Source organism: Hyperolius riggenbachi, chromosome 3 (genome assembly GCF_040937935.1).
Source record: "Hyperolius riggenbachi isolate aHypRig1 chromosome 3, aHypRig1.pri, whole genome shotgun sequence".
Lineage (NCBI taxonomy): Eukaryota > Metazoa > Chordata > Amphibia > Anura > Hyperoliidae > Hyperolius > Hyperolius riggenbachi.
Window position 1 is genome coordinate 339812625 of NC_090648.1, and position 25037 is coordinate 339837661.

Sequence of the window (25037 nt, forward strand, 5' to 3'; positions counted from 1 at the left end):
TAGTTAACAGCCCTAATTGATTTCAGACTAAGGTGCATACACACGCACTACGGCCGCCAACGACGGGTCCGTCAGACCCTCCCGCTGGGCGGACGTTCAGCCGACAGTAGCACATGTGTACGCGCTGTCAGCGGACTGATAAGGCAGTTTCTAAATGTCCGCCCAGTGGGAGGGTCTGACGGACCCGTCGGCGGCCATAGTGCGTGTGTAAGCACCTTAAACCCAACACCAGACAAGAACCCTCACCGTGGTTCAATAACAAAGTCACTACAACTTTATTGTTGAAAGGAGATTGCTGTGGACATGGATTGCAAAAACCGTGATAACATTAGGGCTTTTCTCCAAGGAAACATTTTCTATTTACAAAAATAAGCTTTGCAGTTGACATTTGAGCCACAGTCCATTAATGTTCTTCTAGTGCTTATTTGTAATTCAGTCAGCTCACTGATAGGAAGTTCATTTAGGATGATCAGATCTCCAATTACTTTAGTGCACACTGAGGATCAATAGCCATATCCCTTTTACTTCTGAATGAGATTTCAACTTGCAGCACTTTGACACCAAGTCTCAAATGGCGTTCCCATGTTCATCCGGCAGCGAATTTGGTGTGACTTTTCAGAACGACTGTATTCATGTGAAAAGATTTTACAACCATATACTCATAAATAGTACAAATTTACATTCATGAGGAATGTTATTAAAAAAACAGAACAAAAAAAAAACAAAACTAAAAAACCCTCCCAAACACTGAAAAACCCACCCCCCCACTAGCCGGTTGTGAGATGGTGTCTAGAATTCATCTTTTATATGTGTGGATTCCTGAAGAAGAAGAGAAAAAAAACAAAAAAAAAAAACAAGTTAATGATTTATATCTGCATTATAAGTACACCAAGTCATAGTACTTTCTGGTTACTGTTCTATATAGAGCAAGTCAATTACTTTGTCTTACTTTGTACAGCGCCACGGAATATGTTGGCGCTTTATAAATCAATAAGAATAGATACATTTCGGAATTTTGTTCCTGTTCACATAATTCTGTGTAATGGAGGGGAAAGGCCAGAACCTCTACCAAAAGGTCCATCTACATTAAACATGGATGCACACATGAGAGCAATTTGCCACTGCTCAAGTACATTATTATAATTAGGCATCATTGTTAAAGAGAACTTGTAACACACACACACACACACACACCCCCCTTGGTAGGGGAAAGCCTCAAGGTCCCAATGAGGCTTCCCCCTCCACTGTAGCGGCAGGCAATCCAGCACTGGCTCCCCTGAAGTGTCCCAGAATCCAGGCTCGACAAGGCTAATATATTTACCTACCCTGGCTCCAGCAGGGGCGCTATTGAGGCACTCAGCACGGAGATAGGCAGAAATAGCCGATCTCCGTCAGGTCCACTCTACTACGCAGGCGACTTGCGACTGTGCAGTAGAGCGGCCCGACAGCGATCAGCTATTTCCGCCCATCTCCAAGCGGAGAGCCGATACAGCGCAGGAGCTAAATATTTACATCCCCGCTATTCCAGGGAGCTTTTTTGCCGCCACCGTGGGATACAGGAGGATGGTGGAAGCCTTGATAGGACCCAGAGGCTTCCCCCACCCGAGGAGAGTACCCCCCGGGGGAAGTTTCTCATTACATGACATTTCTTTAACCACTTTGCATCCAGACCTTGTTTTCCCCTCATTGACCAGAGCAGTTTTGACGCTTTTGCGGTGTCCTTGTTTAATCACCAATAACTTAATCTGTACTCGTGCCACATAAATGATCTATATCTTTTTTTTCAAGACAAACTAAGCTTTCATTGGGGGGTATTTGGTCCCAAGTAAAATGTTCCTCTCTATGCATGTTAATGGGAAAAAGGGGGGAAAAAAAAAAAATGTCACCATTTCTCAATTTTGACCAATTTCTGTTTAAAAACAAACATGGCGATTGACATAAAAACTGTGCCACCAGTTAAAGTCACCCCAGTATAGATATCCAGATGTGTCCCCAGTATCACCCCACCCCCCCCCCCCCCCAGCATAGTCAGATGTGTCCCATGTTTGCCACCCCCAGAATAGATTGACAGATGCACCCCCAGGAATAGTGCCCCTCATTATAGCCAGATGTGTCCCCAGATCAGGATTACCCCCATTATGGCCAGATGTACCCCCAGGATTAGCGCTGCCCCCCATTATAGCCAAACGTGACCAGTATTAAGTTATGGGCCCCCCCAGGTGCCCAGATGTGCAAAATTTGTAACCCCCCCTCCCCTTGGTTCCTCAGATGCCCCCCAGTAAACATGTATACCCCTTTGCATATCCCCCTCTCCTCCCCCCCAAGAAACTATAGCCAGATGTCCCCCTCCCCCCACATCAGGCAGCCCCCTCCGTACACATATAGTTAATAAAAAAGGCACAAGCAAGCAGCCACACTCACCTACCTCGTTCCTGCGACTATCCTGAAGCCTGATCCTCCGATCCCCGCTATGCAGTCAGCCGCATATTGCCGGTAACCCAGGTCCCGGCTTGATGACGTCATCAAGCCGGGACCCGGGTTTCCGGCAATATGCGGCTGACTGCAGAGCGGGGATCGGAGGATCAGCCTTCAGGATAGTCGCAGGAACGAGGTAGGTGAGTGTGGCTGCTTGCTTGTGCCTTTTAATTAACTATATGTGCGCCGAGGGGGACAGGTGAAGGATCGCTGCAGTTCACTACTGCAGCGATCATTCATGGGAGGGGGGTATACTAATTGGCCAAAAGGGAACATGTTCCCTTCCACCAATTAGTACAGTGCCGGAAGGTGCACTCTGAAGAGCACCCGACCGTGCACAGCAGGGCTGCAGCCAGGTCAGTATATCTACGTCGCTGTGGCTTGGAGGATGCCACAGCTGACGTAGATATACTGTAGTGGAGGGGAAAGTGGTTAAACATGTTCCATCACTTACTAGTTGGGGGTCATCAGTCAAAATATATACAGGCCTTCTGTAACAGACATACTCTGTCCAACACCAACAAACAGGCTGGGGGAGGAGATTACCAAGGTGGTGTTGAACCACATAGTGAAACTAAAGCAAGCCACATGCTCTTAAAACTTCATACACTCGCTAGATAAAACTTCTGAAGCAGCTGATAACCACAGCCACTACCAATCTAGCATGTGTACATTTTGGCCACTGATGCCTCGGCCAGCCTAACAGATTGAGTCAGCCAATCGCTGGCTGAGAGCATCACTCAACTGGCTCCTGTGTGAAGCCACTCCATCAAGCCCCCCCAACATTTCCGATAGTGATTCGATTCGCCATTGCAAAATAGCAAAGCGAATTGAATCCCGATCGAACATGTCAGATTTAATCGAATCGTAAATAGAATCTTAATCGAATCGTACAAAGAATTGTATCGTGTAGATTGGGCTTTAGGCTTACTGGTGCTGATCTGAAGCACAGCTCTGGCTAAACAAAGAAGTACAAATCTTGTGGCTGGCAAGACAAACACTACTACTGCATTGGGTGTTTATAGTGATAACAGTGAAGCTTCCACTCATTTCACTTCTGGCAAGAACCTTACATTTTATTTGTCCATTGTGGGGGAAGAAAAAAAAATGCATTTTATAGTTAAATAGGAAAGGCTGTATGAAGTAGGGCTGGATTAGAATCTTTAGGCACTGACCTGTTCGTCTGTCTGGTCTGCCTGTTCTGCCTTTGGCGTTTCTTCTTGTTCTTCAGCTTCAACCTCTTCTGCTTCCTCTGAATCTTCCTGATCAGCATCATCTGCTGCCTCCTCTTCCTCAGGTTCTTCCTCAACCTACAAATATTGTATTGTTCAGCATTAGAATGCACCAGTTATTGAGTCATTCACAAATAGTCCACTTTGTCATAATATATGCGGCTGCATGAAAAAGTAATGTGTCCATATGAAATACAGTAGATTCTCATAAACTGATATAGTAAACTCAGTCCTCCAGTCCCAGCAAATGCATCTGAATAAATATACAATGTATAACCAACTCTGATATACCGCGTTTCCCTGAAAGTTAGACCTAGCCGAAAGTAAGGCCTCCCTTATGTTTCAAGCGTGCTTGAAATATAAGACCTACTCCGAAATTAAGACCTAGCTGGGGGGGGGGGGGGGGGGGGGACGCTTTGTGTATGGGGAGGTGTGTAGTTTCTTACCATACCTACCTTGTGGCTGCGTCCCCTCCGTTCCTAGTACTTCCTCCGGCGGCGGCAGCATTGTAATCAATCTGTGAGGGCGCCCTTTGACCCTCACGCAGTACGCGAGTTCGGCCTCTGCGCTGGCACCCTCTTGCTGTCATGTGCGCCCGGCTGATGTGTCCCAGGCATCAGCATCACATCAGCCAGGCGCACATGACAGGAAGAGATCGACAGCGCAGAGGCCGAACTCACGTACTGCGTGAGGGTCAAAGGGCGCCCTCACAGATTGATTGCAATGCTGCCGCCGCCACAAGTACTAGGAACGGAGGTGCGTTAAGAGCCATCCCATACACATAGCGTCTAGCCCCTCCCACCCCCGAAAATAAGCCCTAGCACTAATTTCCTCCCCAAAAAGAATATGACTGTCTTATATATTCGGGGAAAGAGTACGAAACTACTTTTCCTGGTCCCTTCGGAGTTTACCATAAAGTGATCGTACTGTACGGTAAGCGATATCTGCTCTATACAAGTAACATTAATGCAGCATGGCAAAATTACATGCACACCAATTTACTAGGGAGATTATGAAGTTCTGATATGCTGTACTCAGAAGTCCAAAAGAGGCATTTAATGTGCTGAACTTAAAGGAACATGAAAGCCCTATATTAAAAGCATGTACTGCATTCACAAAAAGGATATGTCCAGGTTATAGAGAGGAGGAGAAAAAAAAAAACAAAAAACATTTACCTGGGGCTTGCTCTGCTCTCAGCCACCGCCCTGGGGTCCCGGTTGGTGTAGAGGCCGTCCTGTAATGCGCCTGCGCTGCTGTCAATCAAGTCCAGTAGTTCTGTGCCTGTGCAGTACACTGGACAACTTGGACTTGACGCAGGTGCAGTAAATGAGGACCTTGTGAAGTCGGCCTCTGCACCAGCAGTGACCCCAGGCCGGCAGTTGAGAGGGGAGCTGCAGTGCAGGACATTCACTGCCAGGAGCTGGAGGAAGCCCCGGGTAAGTGGATTTTCTCTTCTGTAGCATGGACATTTGCTTTAAAGTTTCAATAAACAAAAGCCGCCACTTACCTTGGGCTTCTATCGGCCCCCTGCAGTTGAAATGTCCCACACCGTCCTCAAACTCCGTTGCCCGCCGCCGGTCCCGTTGTAGTATGTATCTAACAAGACGAATAAAGCACGGTCCCACATGCATCATCGGGAGCTTACTGCGCAGTACGACATTTTCCTGTACTGCGCCTGTGCAGTAAGCTCCCGATGACGCCCGTGGGAACGAGCTCGTGCAGCCACAGTCTAACTAGACGGCCGATTAGACCGGGACCGGCGGCGGGGAACGGCGGATCGTGGGAGGACGGCACGGGCCATGGCAGCTGCAGGGGGCCGATAGAAGCCCCAAGTAAGTGGCGGACTTTGTTTAATGAAACAGCCAACAGAACGCCTTTAAAATGGATCCAAGATGAACTTTTACTACAGGGGCAAACCCAGGATTTGCAAAAGGGGGGGGCTAAGAATCCTGAAAGGTCTCCCGCAGCCACGCACAGTACAGTATAATAATATGGTAGGACATCATGCTGGTTACACAAAGCAATTTCCCGTCTGACTGCAGGATCTGACACTTATTTCCTAAATGTCTGATCTGCTCCTGATCAACAAGATTGATCAGGAGCAGTTTGGATACAGATAATGAGGATAGCAGTTTGGATACAGATAATGAGGATAGCCAGCATCAGTACTGAAAGTAAAGCATTCACACAGCAGGGCACAGGGCTGTGCTCATACCTGACTGTTAAGGTCCCCTGAGCTGCTCCATACTCTGTACAAACACTGCTGCTACATCCGAAGTCAACTGTAGCAATGAAAGAAAGTGGCAGCGCTGGGAGCTGCAGTATACCTGCTGCAGGTATTGTGGCGTTTCAACTTGTGCCTGTCCCCATACACTGCACAGACCCTGGTCTGAAGGGGGGGTGGGGGATTCTGGGCAGCTATAATCCCCCCCTCCCCCCCTGTGGTTGCCTATGTACTCATTGCATAATTGTGTTCCTTCCCTATTGTTTATAGGGCATTCCTCAAGCCCAATCCTTTTTTTTTGATACTCTAATTCCCTATAAACTGAACAAACCTTGGCCACAGAGAGAGCATTGGCAGTAGCAAGGGCGCATGGGAGCCCAGTCTGGGCAGGAGGAGGGGAGGTATTACTAGCCAGATATTTCAGAGGGAGAGGGGAGGAGGGAGAGGGGAATTAGGTTTTTTTTTCAGAGGCTGAGTGCTGTGTGTAATGTTTACAAATATGGCTGCTGTCCTTGTATCACAGGAAGAAATCATTTTCTATTGAAGCCGTTTTCAGCTGGATCTGCTGTATAAACTATCTAAACTTTAAAGATGTATAGACAAGTTACTTGTTGTATAGTTCAGTTTTCATCTCAGATCCGCTTTTTAAGGAGTGTTGTGGATTTTCAGTATAATGACTACATTTAAAGCATTTGTGTTTTTTATTTTTTTTACCCTAGTGGAAAACTAGGGTACAGCCAGTGTGGCCTTTTTACTGCTACCAAGATGCTGCAGGTGGTCTAAACCAGAAGTGCAGATGCACACTTTGCTCAAAAGGCAAAAAGCAATTCTGTGCAATTCTCTAGCCATCATCCTGAAGCAATGCATATTAAGCAGGAAAGGGAATGAAAATTCCTGTACTTTATACCAGGGCTGTGGAGTCGGTACAAAAATCTTTTGACTCCTCAGTTTATGAAACCACGACTCCAACTCCGGGTACCCAAAATGGCTCAGACTCCGACTCCTTAGTCTAATACTTAACAGGGCTGTGGATTTTGTACAAAAATCATCCGACTTCTGACTCAGACTCCTCAGTTTATGAAATAAACGACTCCAACTCCCCAAAATTGCCCCGACTCCGACTCCACAGCCCTGCTTTATACATTGATGACAAACATTGCAGCTTTTTGTACACAAGCAAAAACATTCTACATTGCCTAACTATCAGATGGGCAAGGCCTGCTGCCAAATACTGGCTATTGCAGGTGAAGGATCATAAAAATCCCTACACTGTGCAAAAAGACAATTATGCAGGTAACGGAAATTAGGAAATGGTGGGTAGACCATAAGGCCCGGTTCACATTATTTTAAAGTCAAACTGATCCGGTAAAGAGGATCCGGATGGCTTGATCCACACTGGCAAACAGATCCATGAAAATGGATCTGATCACTGGTCAATCAGATCAGTTTTCACTCTGTTGCCACTTCCATCTGCTGAGCGGGCGGGTGACTTGGAGGATCTCTTACCAAGGCTTCCGTCTCGTGACTACCAGGAAGCATGGTAGTCACATGACACGATATGAGACTCAAGGAGAAAAGAGGGAAGCCTGGGTAAGAAACTCTCCCTCTCTCAGGAGTCTAGTGTCTCCACCCCCCCCCCCCCCAGTAAAGCATAATCTACAGTGGAGCATCCCCACATCACCCCCCTATTTAGGCCTTAGAAAGGTCCGTTTCTTCACCAGTGTGGGGAAAAAAAAAAAAAAAAAAAAAAAAAAAAAAAAGTTCTGTTCTCCCATTGCCCCCAATGGAGGGCTTCATCTTCCATTTACGGTCTGCTGGCTCAGCGGTCTGGGAAAATTGGTGCTGCAGCAAAGTTGCGTTCCTTTCAGTGGAACATACACAAGGGATTCATATGAACAGACGCATGTGAACAATTCCATAGGTTAACACTGGATCTGTTCCGCCTTTTAACGCTAATGTGAACCAGGCCTAGCTGGAGTATCGATGCCACACATAGAAAGGATCGCCATTTGAGCGTGGTTATGAAAAGTTCACAGCTGGGACAGACTGGCATGTAAATACTATTACTACTAATTGTCAAAGAAAGACTTGCTCAATGAGAAGTGACAATTTACTTCTGTTAGATTTCTGTGAACTTAACCCATTTTGGTTCCTGGACGTAGTTTCTACATCCAGGAACTATGCGCGCTCCCGCGGCCGATCGCGCGCGTGCACTCCCGGCCGCGGATTCGGTAGCCAGGGAATCAATGTCAGTGTTCTCCCGAGGGCCAATTACGTGGGCGGGCCGCCCGGCTGTTTTAAAATACCGCCCGCCTGTTTTAAAACCCCGCTGGCACCAAGTATTTATCCTCTGAGCAATGATCTTCCAGAAAATGGCCGCCGCGCAGCCTGTAGCCGGGGACACCTTTTGCCGATGTTTCCTCACAGTGGAAGCTCCTCTCCCAGTCTCTAGCAGCGATGAACTGGGCGGGATGAGACGGCGTCCTCCACCAATAAACGTGCGTCCGCCCCGCCCACCGGCCAATAGGAGGCTGCCTTGCCGTGGACCCGCCCCTCTGCCAGCCAGCGGCGCGCGTGCCAACTGCTAAGACGGATGGTGGGATCTGGAGAATCAGCCGGGATGCCTGCTGATCCGCAGCATGCGCCCTGTCTGACAGCAAGGAGCGAGTGCTGCAGCTGGGGGACACGCTCAGGAAGCAGCCGAGGATCGGATTTTTACAACACACGTAAGGAGCAGGGAGAGGGCACCTACGCTACGGACCTACCCACCCATCCACCAGCCTGACCTACCCACCCATCCACCAGCCTGATCTACCCACCCATCCACTAGCCTGATCTACCCACCCATCCACTAGCCTGATCTACCCACCCATCCACCAGCCTGACCTACCCACCCATCCACCAGCCTGACCTACCCACCCATCCACTAGCCTGATCTACCCACCCATCCACTAGCCTGACCTACCCACCCATCCACCAGCCTGACCTACCCACCCATCCACCAGCCTGACCTACCCACCCATCCACCAGCCTGATCTACCCACCCATCCACCAGCCTGACCTACTTTGCCACCCACCCAACTACCCCCTAGCCTGACCTACTTACCCCCCCCCCCCCCCACTAGCCACCAGCCTGACTTGCCTAACACACTAATCCACCTCACTAGCCACAAGCCTGACCTACCTACCCCACCAGCCTGACCTTTTTTTGAAATTTTGAGTAATGGTTTCTGCATTGGACATCTGGGGTAATGGAAATGCTGCCTAATTATGTGTTTTTGGGGGGAAAACAGTGTTTAATTTTTAAAACCTTTAAGGACAATTTGCCTAACTGTGCTTTGGGGAAAAAAGGGCCCCTTTGAGTTAGTTTTACAATACAGTTGGCTACGCCAATGTCATGGCCACACCCATTTTCCAGCACGTCATGGCCACGCCCACTTTACGCCACCCGGCTACTTTTTCATGCCACCCGGCTGGAAAAAAATTCTGGGGAGAACACTGAATGTATCGGGCTACGGTGCCCGATCATTGATTCCTCTCCCCCGCTGAAAAAGCGACAGCTTCTCTCAGAAGCTGCGCCTTTTCTGGCCGTTCCCTGCCCAATGCGCCACTCTAAGCGTGTGTTCCGCTTAGAGTGACGTCATGTAAACAAACTCATGGCCGCCATCTTGTGGCCAAAAAGTAATACTACACCTGTAAAAAAAAAAAAATTTAAAATTAACACACATTTACATTATAAATCTATTGTTTACCTCCCACCCTCCCAAAACTACCCAAATAAAATGTTTACAAAAAAAAAAAAAAAAAAAAAAAAAAGGAAATATTTACCTAAGGGTCTAAACTTTTTAATTATCAATGTAAAAATGAAATTTCTAATTTTTTTTATTTTAAACTTGTAAATAGTGATAGATGCAAAACGGAAAAAATGCACCTTTATTTCCAAATAAAATATTGTCGCCATACATTGTGATAGGGACATAATTTTAACAGTGTTATACCCGGGACATATGGGCAAATACAATACGTGAGTTTTAATTATGGAGGCATGTATTATTTTAATACTATAATGGCTGAAAACTGAGAAATAATGAATTTTTTTCCGTTTTTTCTTATTCTTCCTGTTAAAATGCATTTACAGTAAAGTGGCTCTTAGCAAAATGTACCCCCCAAAGAAAGCCTAATTGGTGGCGGAAAAAAACAAGATATAGATCAGTGCATTGTGATAAGTAGTGATAAAGTTATAGGCTAATGAATGGGAGGTGAACATTTCTCACGTGAAAACGACGGAACCTGAATGGGTTAAGCGTAGCTACATCAAGTACATTATTGCATTAGGCTGCTGCTCTTTAGTCTATCTTACTGGTAATACAACACAAGATAGCAAGCTAAAAACATTTTAATTCAATATTTTAGTTGAACAATGTTGGCGGTTATTTTGTAATATTAAATAAAACAAAGCTTTACCTTAGCATTAAGATCGATACTTAAGCTTAGCCGCAGCATCCTTTCTATTCTGTCACCATATGCTTTTGTGTCTGGTAAGTGATATCCTGACCGTAAGGTGGCAGTCTCAAGAAGTACAACTGCAAGATCAGATACAGTCTGATCTTCTTCATTCTCCTAGAAAGAGGAAAAGGACATGATCAACCATGTGAGAATATGGTAAACTGTGCCAAAGCAGTGTTAGTTTTGCATACAACAACATTTCCATTAAAATCATATTGTTTTGGCACAATCTTGAAAACAGCTTACAGCAAACTTCTGATGTAGGAGCTTTGGCGTGCATGAGGGATCCGAAAAATGGACACTGAACTAGTCTATAGAAGAGATGCAATATGCATTTTGAAGAAACAAAAAACAAACCCCTTCTATGGACTGAGCAATATCCATGTGTATTAAAACAAGTTTGAAGCGAACAAAGTGGAGGGAAAAAAAAAATAATAAGTTGGAGGGAAGGCTCTGGATCTCAGATCCTTCCAGTCCTCTCAGTGTCCACATTCAAATATGCCACCTCCAGGAGTCCTTGGAAGGCTTTTGAAGACTGGCGGCTCCCGTGCTGCGCATGCACTGTACAGAGCTGCCAGTTTTCACATACATACATATACACACACACACACACACACACACACACACACACACACACACACACACACACACACACACACACACACACACACACACACGTGAAAAGCCGAATTTTAGCAGATGTGTGATTCTACTTAGACTTTCTTTAGAGGTGCAAAAAAATGAGGAGTTTTCCCACACAAATTTTAAAGGAACACTATTAAATTATACTTCTTTCCTAAACCCCTTTAACCTCTCTGGTGGTTAATTTTTTTTGCCACTTAGGCAAAAAATTTTTTAATTTTTTTTTGGTTTCATGTAAAGCTACCAGAGTGGTAGCTATTTGAAACACCACTAGAGGCGCATGTGTCCCTCTAGTGCGATCGTCGCCGGCATCAAAAAGCAAACAGGGGAACGCGTATATAACGCGCTCCCCTGTTTGGCTTCTCCTGTCGCCATGGAGACGATCGGAATGACGTCATCGACGTCCGACCCAGCCCATAGCGCTGCCCGTAACTCATTGGTCCGGGCAGCGCAGGGCTCTGGCGGGGGGCCCTCTAGCGCCGCTGCGTGCGATCGCCGCAGAGCGGCGGCGATCGAGCTGTACGCGCGGCTAGCAAAGTGCTAGCTGCGCGTACAGCATTTTAAAGTGAGCAAAATCGCCCCACTAGGGGCTGAGATATCTTCCTGCGCGGCATAGGGCTTACCGCCAGGAAGGTTAATAGGTAGTAGGAATCCTGCCACACATACAATGTCATTCACTGCAGATACAGCCATGAAGCAAATGCTGTGCAGGGCTAGAGGATCAATAATGTAACATTTTCACTGTGCAGTCAGTCATTTTCTGCCCAGCAATCTCACATTTACAAACTTTCACAAGCTGGCTAAATCAAGCCCTGAGGGTGTCCTAAAGCGCTCAGCATGTTACAGATGTGGCTCAAACAGAGCATCTGTCACACTCCATCTCTTGTCTAGAGCCGTCTTCATGCAGCTTACCTTATTACACTATAAAACCTACAGCTCACTCATTATGGGGTTGGACGGCAGAAAAACATCACAAAAAGCTGACTTGATCATGAAAGCTTGTCTTGGCAAACTGAATGACTACAGAATCCACTCTACATGTACTAAATATTGCAAATATGAAATGCGTTGCTTACCTTTACCCTCCCTCAACATCTCCTTAATGAGAGGATGTCTTGGGTTAACTTCAAGTGTCTTTTTCTGGCTTGAGTAGTAGCTGAAATGAAAGAATTGCAACAGTGAATATTTCCTTCCGCTATTAAATATTGACATTTTTGTGGTGTACACCAATATATACAGATAAAAGAATTGCGGCTTGTATGCAGATTTAAATTGGACCAAATGCACTTCCTGTCCATTCTGAATGGCAATGCAAGCTGCATAGAGTGTGAAAACTAGTATAATGTAATGGACCATGTCTACTGAACGGTAAAAGACAGAAAAAAAAAAAGTGCAACTCACCTTGTGGATATGTCCTTTCCAGTTTGGTATGCCTGGGCTTTCATTATCCTTTCCATATTACCAGACCACCCATACTGGCTAGCCACAAGTGCACAAGGGGATTCTGTCAAACGTTGGGATAAGACAGCCTTTTCAATCTAGAAAAGTAGCGACAATGGGATATCAGCAATAGAGAAAAAAAAATAAAATAGATAGAGAGATAGAGAGAGAGATAGAGAGAGAGATAGAGAGAGAGATAGAGAGAGAGATAGAGAGAGAGATAGAGATAGAGAGAGAGATAGAGATAGAGATAGAGAGAGAGATAGAGAGAGAGAGATAGAGATAGATAGAGATAGAGAGATAGAGAGATAGAGATAGAGATAGAGATAGAGATAGAGAGAGAGATAGAGAGAGAGATAGAGAGATATATATATATATATATGTTTGCCCCATCACAACAACAACTTGTATTTTTAACCAGATAGACTGCCTTGATAAAAGGAAAATTACACTCCCCATTTCTTGGCATATATGTAAAATATACCATTTAAAGGGAACCAGAGAAGAAGCACCCTCATGTACTTTATCATATATATCAGTGGGAACATTTGAGAAAACACCTACCCTGCTCTGTTTTTCTTCACTGTTCAGCCTGCTTCTCAGCAGCCCTGACTAAAGCCCCAACTGAGCATTCAGTCTGGCTTTGTTATAATGACTCAGCTAGAATGATTCCTGAGCAGAGCCACAAGGGGGCAGGCTTGGGTTTGAAAATACATCACAGAAGACTCAGCTAATTATATATATATATATATATATATATATATATATATATATATATATATATATATATATATATATATATATATATATATATATATATATATATATATACATATATACACACACACACACACACACACACACACACACACACACACGAGGGTGCTTCATATCTGGTTCACTTTAATAGCTCAGTAATCAGAGTGTGCACAAATGTTTAACTGTGGATTTGACAGCTGCTGGTTGGATAGCATCATCCTATTGTTCAGATTGCAAGATGGAAGGCAGTGTCTGAATCTGAGAAGAAGATCGCACCTTGTAATACTAAGACAACTGCATTTTGTAACACTAAAAAGTCTGTATTGCAGAAGGGGTGAGTGTCTGGGCTTCAGCCCAGGTACTTCTGACCTCTTCCAATTAAGTATTAACAAAGAATCTATTGAACCTGAGCACGAACATAGATCTACTGCTATATATACATGGCTCGATTTTGCTGCTCTATCGTTTCTACAGTAAATTCTCTTATCTTTCGCTTGTTTTTCTTATCTTTTTCCATGCACTTCAATCCAGAATTGAGCGGGAAACGATCGGGCGGGAGATCAGACAGGTTGGAAATGGGTCAAAATCAAGCCGTGTATTCCCAGCATTACAAACAAACAAAGATAAAGTTACGACAATCAAAGTCCATTTACAGATTTGATAAGCACAGTTGTGCCCACAGCAATTATTCATATAGTGCGAGTTGCGAGAGGTTTACTTTAACCTCTTCCGCCTAACGTTGAAAGGCATCAGGAAGGTGGCAGCCCCAGGACCGCCTAACGCCGATCAGCGTCAAGAGCGGTGGGTGGAGATTAGCGGGGGATCACAGATGGGCGCGCATCCCCGCTGAATGACGGAGCGGAACTCCGACATAAGCGTGCGATCACGGTTGGCCGGCTGTAGAAAAAAAAAAAAAAAGGGAAAAAAACCCTGAAGCAGTGATCAGAGCCCACTAACAGAAATCTGTTGGTGGGTAGAAAAGGGGGGGGGGGGGGGAAGAGGTTTAGCTACTAAGTTGTATGGTCGTGCAGCACACTGTTAAAGCTGTAGTGTGCTGAATTGTAAAAAAAGCAGCCTGGTCACTAGTGAGGGGTGTAAGCCAGTGGTCCTGAGCTGGTCAAGTATAGCGAAAAGCTAATCATACCTGGTCTTTCAGCGATTTTTCTTTCATCCAGGTGAGCAGGGGCTCATATTCCTTTTCCAAGGCTTCACGCGCTTCCTTTGCCTTCTCACTTTCATCAAATTTCAGCCCTTCTTTGGCAACATTCTGGAATCTCTTTCCATCAAACTCTGGCAGTGCCTGGATGCAGTACTCATCTACAGGCTCAATTAAGAACACCACTTCATAGCCCTTCTTTAGCAGACGTTCAACAAATGGAGAAGACTCCACCTGAGGAAGCAAGACAAAATTGTAACTTGTTCAGGCCTTGTTCAGACTATAAGTGCTGCCGTGCGCATTTTTGGCAGCACGTATAGTGTGCGACGCGCAAGAACGGTAGAAGGACATAGACAGCCCTTCTACCGTTCCCATCATATGCGCTGCGTGGCAGCGCGATTGCGCTATCGCGTGCTGCACGCATTTTGGGAATCGCAGCGCAGATTCCATTCATTGTAATGAATGGGATCTGCAGCGCATAGTAGTGCAGATGCCGTGTGATCGTACGTGTTGCGATCGCACAGCCATCTGCGCTAAATGATCTGAACAAGGCCTAAGCTTAATCTTCAAAAACCTACATGTAAAAAAGGAGACGCAGAGCGCTTTCAATCACCTCCTGTCTACTTGCTCCAGCCATGAAGTAGATTTTATCCTGCTTATCCTTCATTCTTTCCGCATACTGCTCCAAGCTGGTCAGCTCAGTCTTGTGGTTGGAAGACTGGAATCGTAGAAGTTTAGCTAAACGGGTACGGTTAGAGTGATCCTCAATCACACCAAGTTTAATATTTGTACCAAACTCCTTCCAAAATTTCTCATTGTATTGGTCTTCTGCAATCTTCTTAATCATATCCAAAGTTTTACGCACCAGCTTCTTTCTAATAACCTAAAATAAAAAGAGCAAAAAGTAAGAAAAAGAGCTAAGATCTAGGTTATGTTACATATGCAAAAACCACACACACACACACACCACAACTCCTGGTCTTAACACATTTCCACTTGTATACTTCACCTGAAGGCTAGCCAAACCCATTCCCAATTGCAAGGACAAGGAGAAGGGGGAAAATAACATACCTTCAACAGTTTGTGTTGTTGCAGAGTTTCTCTAGATACATTAAGAGGCAAGTCATCTGAATCGACCTAAAAATAGAAAGACGTACTTAGACTGCATGCGGTTCATACTTCAAGAAGGTTTCCCACTTGAGTATATAAAATAAATGCTTACCACTCCCTTGACAAAGTTTAGGTATTTGGGCATCATATCATGGAAGTCATCAGTTATGAAAACTCTGCGGACAAAGAGCTGTAAAAACATTAATAAATCAGGAGGTTTGGGTAATGTCCTCTGTTTTACACAAACCAACTAAAGAATGGAACTTACTTTAATAAAGTCACTTTTCTTGGAGCCATATTCATCAAATAGACCACGTGGAGCAGTGGCAGGAACAAACAGGATGGATTTAAATGTGACCTCTCCTTCAGCAGTAAAGTGGATATGAGCCAAGGGTTCATCATTATCCTGAAAGATTGTAGGTAAAAACAAATCAGTACACCTATCTACCAATCCACTGATCTAAGATATGTCAGAATCAAGGGGGAAAAAAAAAAAAAAAAAAAAAAAAAAAACGCAACAGTCAAAATGCCTTGCTAGAGACTATAGAACGAAGCCTTCACCTTGGAGAAAGACTTGTAGAAGGCCTTGTATTCATCCTCTTCAACCTCCTTAGATGGTCGCTGCCAGATGGGTTTGATGTCATTCATGAGCTCCCAGTCCCATATAGTTTTCTCAACCTGTATAATGAAAGTATGGTTGAGTTCAAATTGCCTTTGGGGTGAATGATGTACAAAAAGTTACACAGAAGACACCCTTTCACTGATAATTTGAAACAAAGTCTATAAAATGTCCGATGGTCTGTATGTACCTTGAGTTTTTAATCCCCCTTCATTTTTCAAGGGAATCTGAAGGGAAAGACTTATGGTATAATGAATTGTATATGTAGTACAGCCAAGAAATAGAATGTTAGTAGCACAGATATAAAAGTCTCATATTGTTTCCAGTACAAGAAGAGTTAAGTTATCTATGCAAGAAAGCTTCGAGCTCTGACTAATTTAGTCAGGGAGCTTTGCAATTTTCTGAAGCACTTATACATCAAAGAAACCGTGAAAGAACTTTAGATAAGATTCTACTGCAGAGACATTTAAAGGATCATTAGCTCTGCTTCATAGTTTAAAATGCAGAGTGTAGTTTGTAAACTGAAAAAAAAAAAAAAAAAAAAAAAAACCCCATATACCTGAAAATAAAAAAGGATTTCTTTGCTATAAATGTTTTATTAAATTATCTGTACTACACAAAATTCATTATATCAAGTTTTTTTCGCCTCAGTGTTCCTTTAAACATATCACATATTGGGTGGGAACAATTAATGCGGATCCGAGATGAAAAACTAACTATAACAAAGTAACTTGTCTATATATCTTAGCTAAAGTTTAAGTAGTTTACACAGCAAATCTAGCTGCAAACAGCTGTAATAGAATATGATTGATTATTCATGTGATACAACAACAGCAGCCATGTTTGTAAACATTACACAGAGGCAGGCTTATCTGCATCTTGAGCAAAAAACCTAATCCCCCCTGAGCTCCCATGAGCCCTTGCTACTGTCTGATAGTGCCTTGACTCTCTGAAAACCTGTGGGCATGGTTTCTTTAGTTTATAGGGAATTAGAGTATTAAAACAAAAACAAAAAAGTATTTGGCTTGAGGAAAGCCCTATAAACAATAAGAAAGGAACACAATTATGAAATTAGTAAAAGTTCATCTCGGATGCACGTTAAGCTGGGTGCTGCACTCAGTTAATTCTGGTGACCGGCCAGCTGTCTCTCTTATCAGCAAGAACGGTAATACTAAAGATGGGTGACACCCACTGCTTTCCCATCCTGGGAGTTAGCAGCAAGAGTGTAAGAAAGATGTGCACAGGTCGGCAGTGGTTCTGATCATCACCTTGTATGCGTGTATTTGTGATCTTTAAAGCATTTATACAGTATAAACCTCTGAGCACATTTGTTGTGCAGCAGACTGGCAGTATACAGTAATACACTCTGCGCCTTTGCTTAAGCCTTCCAGAGCACTGTATAGCGTGCTTCCTCCTTTGCATTCCTGGATTCACTTATGTATACTGTACTTTTTGTCAATCAGAAACAATAAATTCTAGGATTGCAGTATGCAGTTGAAAGGGCGCCCTACCCAGTTTCATCAGTCAGCAGGCTGATTCCTTATCCCCAAAACAAACTTCCGCACACTCATGCGAATCGATTTACAAAAATCATGCAGCAATCAATGCTGTCCCTACAGCCAAGTTAAAAGCTGGGATCTTAGTTACAAGAATAAAGTATCTGGCGTAGTCATACACCGCGTAAAGGTACGACACTGGGCTACCTTTACGCAGTGTATGACTACGCAAGAGATTTTATTCTTGTAACGAAGATCCCAGCTTTTAAAAAGTTAGTTTTGATGTTTTGCTTGCCACACACCTTTCAGCACCTCCCCATTAAATGTACAAGTGTTTAAATAACCTAGCTCAAGGTGAGGAGCCTAGATTGTGTGTTTTTTTATTGAATCCTTATCCCCTACTTATATCAGTCCCACTGGAGAAACAAAACCTTTCTCTGTACATTTGTTTTATGGTGATCAACCAGTATCTGGCAGCTGTGATCACTGTAGCTTTGAATACACCAGTAGAAAAGCACAATATACTGTATATGTATTGTCCAAACTGCAATGGCTCTTGCAGAGAATTGCACAACCCAAGAGGCTATGCTTTCATATGCCTCCCCTTCCCCATTTGGGACACTCTGCTGAAGAGCTTATACTCAATCAGCTCCCTGCAGGGATGCCCAGACGCCACCTGAGGGGAGAGATTCCCTGCAATTGGGGGCCCAGTTTGCAACGATAGAAGCACTGGCCCTGTATTTTCCCTGTCCTGCGTTGCCAGCTGGCTAGGGAAAAAAAATTCTGGGGAAACCACCAATGCAGAGATAGAGAGGAGATAGAGAGATAGAGAGAACTACTCTGAGTGGCATGTACTGTACTATGCAGAGAGGAAATACATATATAGTGGACAAATATAGAGGACTCCCACTCCAGGGGAACTCCAAACAGGAACTAGGAGAGTAAATATACAATGGCAACATTCGTAAAGTGAGTGTAAACAAAAAAAAAAACAACAAAAAAAAAAACAAAAAAACACCCACCTTCTTAGTCTTTGGTTTCTTCTCTTCTTCCTCCTCCTCCACAGCAGCTTCCTCATCCGTTTCCTCTTCCTTATCCTCTGGTTTAGCTTCCTCTTCATCAATGGGTTCTTCGACAGTCTCAGTCTAGAATACAGGAGTGGATGGTTAGATTTTAGGTTAAAGGAATCCTGGGGGGGGGGGGGGGGGGGGTGTCGGGGGAGTTGAACTTACCCGTGGCTTGTAATGGTCCCCCGCAGACATCCTGTGCTCACGCAGCCACTCACCGATGCTCCGGCCCCGCCTCTGGCTCACTTCTGGAATTTCCGACTTTAAAGTCAGAAAACCCCTGCGCCTGCGTTGCCGTGTCCTCGTTCCCGCTGATGTCACCAGGAGTGTATAGCACAAGCCCGGTATGGTCTCTGTGCCTGCGCTCCTGGTGACATCAGGGGAAGCGAGGACACGGCAACGCAGGCGCAGGGGTTTTCTGACTTTAGTCGGAAATTCCAGAAGTGAACCGGAGGCGGGGCCGGAGCATCGGTGAGTGGCTGCGCGGGCACAGGATGCCTGCGGGGGACCATTAGAAGCCCCGGGTAAGTTAAACTCATTTTCCCCCGACCCCCCTACAGTATCCCTTTAAAGGTAAACAATTTTTAAAAATGTGACTATCCACACGAGGAGTTGATAAGAGGTCTGTATATAATCCATAAGTAATGTATGTTTTGTATATCTTAACGATTGCCATTTTTACACTCAAGCCTTACCAGCATGGGAAAGCCATCTGACCTTTAACTTTAGACCCTCTATTCCAAACAAATACATCATTTATAGTAAAGACAAAAAAGGTAACAAGGTGCCGAATTCTGACTTTTTGGAGGCAAGAAAAACAGGCACCAACAGATACATCCCGTTGTTATATTTTTATTTTAACTTTGTATCAGTAAGCACAAAGACAAATCTAATGGAAAAAAAAAAAAAAAAAAAAAAAAAAAAAAACCCTCTGGTGGATACTTACCTCAGGAGGGAAAAGCCTCTGGATCCTAACAAGGCTTCCCCCATCCAAGCGCCATGACCCAACGAAGTTCAACGAGGTAAAATATTCAGTCAGGTAAGGCAGAAATAGCCAAACCCAGTTGTATCCGCTCTACTGCGCAGGCATGAGTCCTTTGCACCTGCGCAGTAGTGCGGCTATTTCCACCTAGCCCAAATAAGCCACCATTGCGCCTGCACAGGATTGCAGAAAGGTAAATAGATCGCTGCTTGTTGGGGGAGCCAGCGCTGGATTCCTTCAAGCTTCAGAAGTCGGGGAAGCCCGATTGGGAACCGGAGTCTTCCCCCTCCTGAGGCGAGTATCCCCCAGAGGGTTTTTTGTTACAGGTTCTCTTTAAGTGTATGGACAGTTTACAGAAAGACTTCTACCTCTGCTCACCACCCCCTTTATAAAAGGTAAACGGCATATTTGAGAATACCAGATACCTTTGTAGCCCAAAAGTGTTATGTGATCTTAAAGTGAACCTCCGGACTAAAAATCTACTCAGCAGCACTGAAAAGACTTGGCGTTTCTTTAACAGTTTCACAGCATCATAATTTTGTTTTTCTTACTAAAGCATCATTTTTAGCTGCATTTTTAGCCAAGCTCCACCCATCAAAGAAAAGAAGCCCAGGCGGTTTTCCCTGATGCTGTGCAGAGCATGATGGGATTTCCTATGTTATTCACGTTGCCTAGCAACCGGGAGAGGTGCTCAGGACAGTTGGAACTGTGTCTCATGCTCCCGGTCACCTCCTTTCAACCAAAAAGATGGCTGACATGAAATCAAACATTTGCCTGTTCTTTTAAAACAGTGTGGGTAAGAGATTACCTATCTATTTTAATTAACATAACTAATGTAACTTAATGACAGTATGTTTAGGCTGGAGTTCCTCTAAAGTTTTTGTTTAAGAAAGTCCAAAGTACTCTTCAATACTTCTCTCCCCACCAACTTTTGCACTCACCCCCATTTACAAAGCAAAGAAACATTCGCTAAATCTAATGCTGGGTACACACTGAGATTTTCTGGTCGATTTACTGTCAGATCGATTATTTCCAACATGTTCGATTTGCTTTCCGATCGTTTTCCCGAGCATTTTCCGATCGATTCCCTATTAAAGTGCACGGAAATCGATCGGAAAATGATCAAAAAGCAAATAGGACATGTTGGAAATAATCGATCTGACAGTAAATCGACCAGAAAATCTCATAGTGTGTACCCAGCATAAAGGGCAATACTAACTTTCTCCATTTAGAGCATCCCAGAAGTTTGAGAATTACAATTGTAGGACTTAAAGCAATTTCTAAGAATAGTAAAATGGATTTCAGCTCAACAGAAACCTGTAGGATATAAATTTTGTTCATTGGAATTGCACATTAATATATATATATATATATATAAATCAGTTTCATAATTAATAATTACCTTGCTACTCCACACATAGATAGGGAAGTTGATGAACTGAGAATATTTCCGGACTAGATTCTTAATGGTCTCTAATTCAAGGTAATCTGTTGCTTCCTCTTTCAAAACCAAGCTGTTAGGAAGAAGAGGGTGAAAAAAAGCCATTAGCTAAAATGCTGCATAGTTTATATTCATGATATGCCTCTTGGGAGACTAGATGTATACAACTGCACAGTTACTTCATTTTGCTTGTTAACAGAGACCTTAAGAACCATGCACAGACTTAAAACTGTTCCTGAAGCATGCAGCTTGTTAAGGTGACCATTCATCTAGGAGACATACCGTATTTCGCGCCGTATAAGACGCTCCGGAATATAAGACGCACCTAGGTTTAGGGGGCAAAAAACAAGGAAAAAAAAGAAATATACTAAACCTGGTGCGTCCATGTTCCAGGAGCGTCTTGTTGATGTTCTCCCCCAATTGGTGTCGTACTGTGTCCCCTTCTGTCCCAAGTGTGTGTACTACTGTCCCCAGTATGTCAGTGTGTGTCCTGCTGTCCCCAGTATTTCCCCTGCTGCCCCCAGTAAGTCCCTAATGTGTGTTCTGCTGTCCCCAGTATGTCCCCTGCTGCCCCCAGTAAGTGTGTGTTCTGCTGTCCCCAGTATGTCTCCAGTGTGTCTCTGGTATATACCCTGCTGTCCCCAGTATGTCCCTAGTGTGTCTTGCTGTCCCAGGAATGTTCACTGCTGTCCCTATAGTGTATGTCCTGCTGTCCCCAGGTGTTCCCTGTATGTCCCCAGTACGTGTCCTGCTGTCTTCATTATGTCCCTAGTGTGTGTCATTCTGTCCCTAGGTGTCCCCATTTTGCCTACCGTGTACCTCCCCGTGTGGTCCGCAAACACCCGCCGCCGCTTGTGACTATGTTCCCCCTGGGTGGTCCACAACTGCCACGTATATGTCCGCAAACACCCACCGCTTGTGTACATGTCCCCCCTCTGTGGTCCGCAACTGCCCGCTTTTGCCCTCACATGTGTCGCCGCTGTCCCCCTGTGTAAATAGCTGGACCCCGCTCATCTTACCTAAGTCAGTGCCTTCTGCGGGGATCGGAGACCCGCTTGTACCCTCACTTGTGTCGCCGCTTTCCCCCGGTGTAAATAACTGGACCGCGCTCATCTTACCTAAGTCAGTGCCTTCTGCGGGGATCGGAGACCTGGCTTCACTTCCGCACTTCCACTCTAGTAATTGCTTCTGCTGCGTCATCAGCAGAAACCTTCACTAGGGGGAGCCGCGTGTGTGAAGCCAGGTCTCCGATCCCCGCAGAAGGCACTGACTTAGGTAAGATGAGCGCGGTCCAGTTATTTACACCGGGGGAAAGCGGCGACACAAGTGATGGTACAAGCGGGTCTCCGATCCCCGCAGAAGGCACTGACTTAGGTAAGATGAGCGGGGTCCAGCTATTTACACAGGGGGACAGCGGCGACACATGTGAGGGCAAAAGCGGGCAGTTGCGGACCACAGAGGGGGGACATGTACACAAGCAGCGGGTGTTTGCGGACATATACGCGGCAGTTGTGGACCACTCAGGGGGAACATAGTCACAAGCGGCGGCGGGTGTTTGCGGACCACACGGGGAGCAATGAGCACACACGGGGCAGTGCAGGGAATCCCCGACGTGGCGGCGGGTTGCGGTTTGGAAGTCGGGGATTCCCTGCCTTTGCCGTATAAGACGCAGGGACTTTTTCTCCCCATTTTTTGGGGAGAAAAAGTGCGTCTTATACGGCGGAAAATACGGTACTTAAGGCAGCCAAGTAGGTGACTTTACTAGGCCAATTCTGGATAGACTTTATGCTGAAATCTTTTGGGAACCTGCCTATGGTGTATAGGCAGGCAAAAGATCTCTAATGAGATTTGATAAGCGAGAGATCTGTCTCATGGTAGATTTGCCTATACAGCGATTGATGTATGGGCACCTTGAAACTACAACTTATGTTCACATACAACATTGCTACATTACACTGTGCACATAACTACTTACGTTATGGTTGTTCCTCTTCCTAGGGTATCACCACGAGGATCCTCCGTAACAAAGAATTCATTAGAATCAGACTCCCATATGTGCTGAGTGCCATTGTTATGCTTTGAGGTTACAATTACACGGTCTGCAACAAGGAAGGCAGAATAGAAACCAACACCAAACTGGCCAATCAGCTCAGAGGTAGACTGGCCTCGTCTTGGGCTTCTGTGAGCTTGTTCAAGAATTCACTTGTGCCAGATTTAGCAATGGTTCCCAAATTCTTAACCAGTTCATCTTTTGTCATTCCAATGCCAGTGTCTGTGATATGTAGCATGTTCTTCTCTTTATCACACTATAAATAGAACAAAGTTACACACAGGATAAATCATACGATTAAACTTTGTATCACAAAACATGAATTTAAAATCTCTCGATTTCCCCAAAATACAATGCATCTCTCACCTTAATGAACATCTCCATGTATTACTCTACTCCCAAAAGTATACATTCATTGAAACTTACATTGCTGCCCAGTATGCTACCACCACTGTTGAAGAGCTAATGCTTGGTACACATGAGATTTTTAGCAAAGTGACCACGGGAGATTGTGGGTTATTTACCCAGAAGTCAGTCAGTCAGCTTCTCACTTGCATGCGAGCTGTGGGATGCGTTCCATGACTTGCTACCGCACTACCTCCAAGCTGAAGGAGGAAGTGCGGTAGTGAGTCATGGAATGTGTGCCACAGGTCACGAGCGACTTGACGCATAGAAGCCGACGGACTTCTGGGTAAGTCACACCTGGGGCAAGCAAGCCTCATTTTAATCTCGAATTTAAGTAGTTCCTTACTCAAAAAGGCCATCCTTGTTTGCAGGTCAACAGTTGCTCCAAAAAAAAAAAAAAAAAAAAAAAAAAAAAAAAAAAAAAAAAAAAAAAAAAAGGCAAACATACATTGAAGTACATATGTAACCCATAAAACATAATTCTGCACTGGGACATTGGATATGGGAGAGTAATTTAGATAGAGTTTATAAAAAGTTGTATAGTTTTCTTAGTCCACATTCAGCAATTGTATGCGTTAATCACTTCACCTGCATTATACACAGATTTCCAATGAAGGTGGAGCATTAAGCATATAGATTTTTTTATTACCGTTTTATCACCAGTCATACCTTAATCTTAATGGTTAGTTCTTCGTTGTTAGAAAGCGCAGTGTCATCTGTTAAAGAAATTAACCGGATCTTGTCAAGGGCATCAGAAGCATTGGAAATCAGTTCTCGAAGGAAGATCTGTAAGAGGTTAGATTATGATAGTTAAAACATCTTCATTTATTAAGGGCAGAATGGAAGCAAATGGGCTTGCAAAGGGTTTACCTCTTTATTCTTGTATAGAGAGTTAATAATAAGTTTCATCATTCTATTTACTTCAGCCTGGAATGCAAACTTTTCTGATTTGTCCCGGATTTCTTTTATCTGAGCAGCATTGAGTCCATCCAGCTGAATAGCTTCTTCTTCCTATAAAAAAAAAAAAAAAAAAAAAAAAAAAAAAAAAAAAAAAAAAAAAAAAGGGAAGACAATTTTACCTACTGAACTTTCCGGATAAGTGTTACATGTGGCTAGCTGTTACCATACGCTAGTTTAAAATTGAATACATTTCTAAGTTCTCCCTAGCCCGGTTGTTGAAAGCTTCACAGAGCTGAATTCCAAATTAAAAACTTGCGGGGCTATGATGGGGGGCAGTTCGCTTACCCTTGTCGCTGAATATAGTCCCTGCATGCCACGTTCCATTGTATCCCATCTCTCCTATGCTTCCACCTTGAAACCCAGAAAGTGGAAGTATAGTAGGGACGTGAAACACATCAGCTATAGGCGATGACAAGGATAAGTACTACCCCCCCCCTGCAAATTTTAATCTGACTTCAAATTCCAAATGCCAG

General features: G+C 44.4%; 1 protein-coding gene across 1 annotated transcript in view; it reads right to left on the reverse strand.

Annotated features, from left to right (window-relative positions):
• Positions 1 to 251: 251 nt before the first annotated feature.
• The window catches only part of HSP90B1 (heat shock protein 90 beta family member 1), a 31272-nt gene continuing 6486 nt past the window's right edge, over positions 252 to 25037 (reverse strand). Inside the window, 17 exon segments of the mRNA XM_068273665.1 lie at positions 252 to 819; positions 3651 to 3785; positions 10396 to 10551; positions 12118 to 12235; positions 12481 to 12617; positions 14423 to 14668; positions 15048 to 15317; positions 15506 to 15571; positions 15657 to 15734; positions 15813 to 15950; positions 16106 to 16222; positions 18682 to 18804; positions 21111 to 21222; positions 23125 to 23317; positions 23320 to 23455; positions 24274 to 24390; positions 24475 to 24615. Coding sequence (XP_068129766.1) covers positions 790 to 819; positions 3651 to 3785; positions 10396 to 10551; positions 12118 to 12235; positions 12481 to 12617; positions 14423 to 14668; positions 15048 to 15317; positions 15506 to 15571; positions 15657 to 15734; positions 15813 to 15950; positions 16106 to 16222; positions 18682 to 18804; positions 21111 to 21222; positions 23125 to 23317; positions 23320 to 23455; positions 24274 to 24390; positions 24475 to 24615 — 2313 coding nt within the window. The 3' untranslated portion in view covers positions 252 to 789.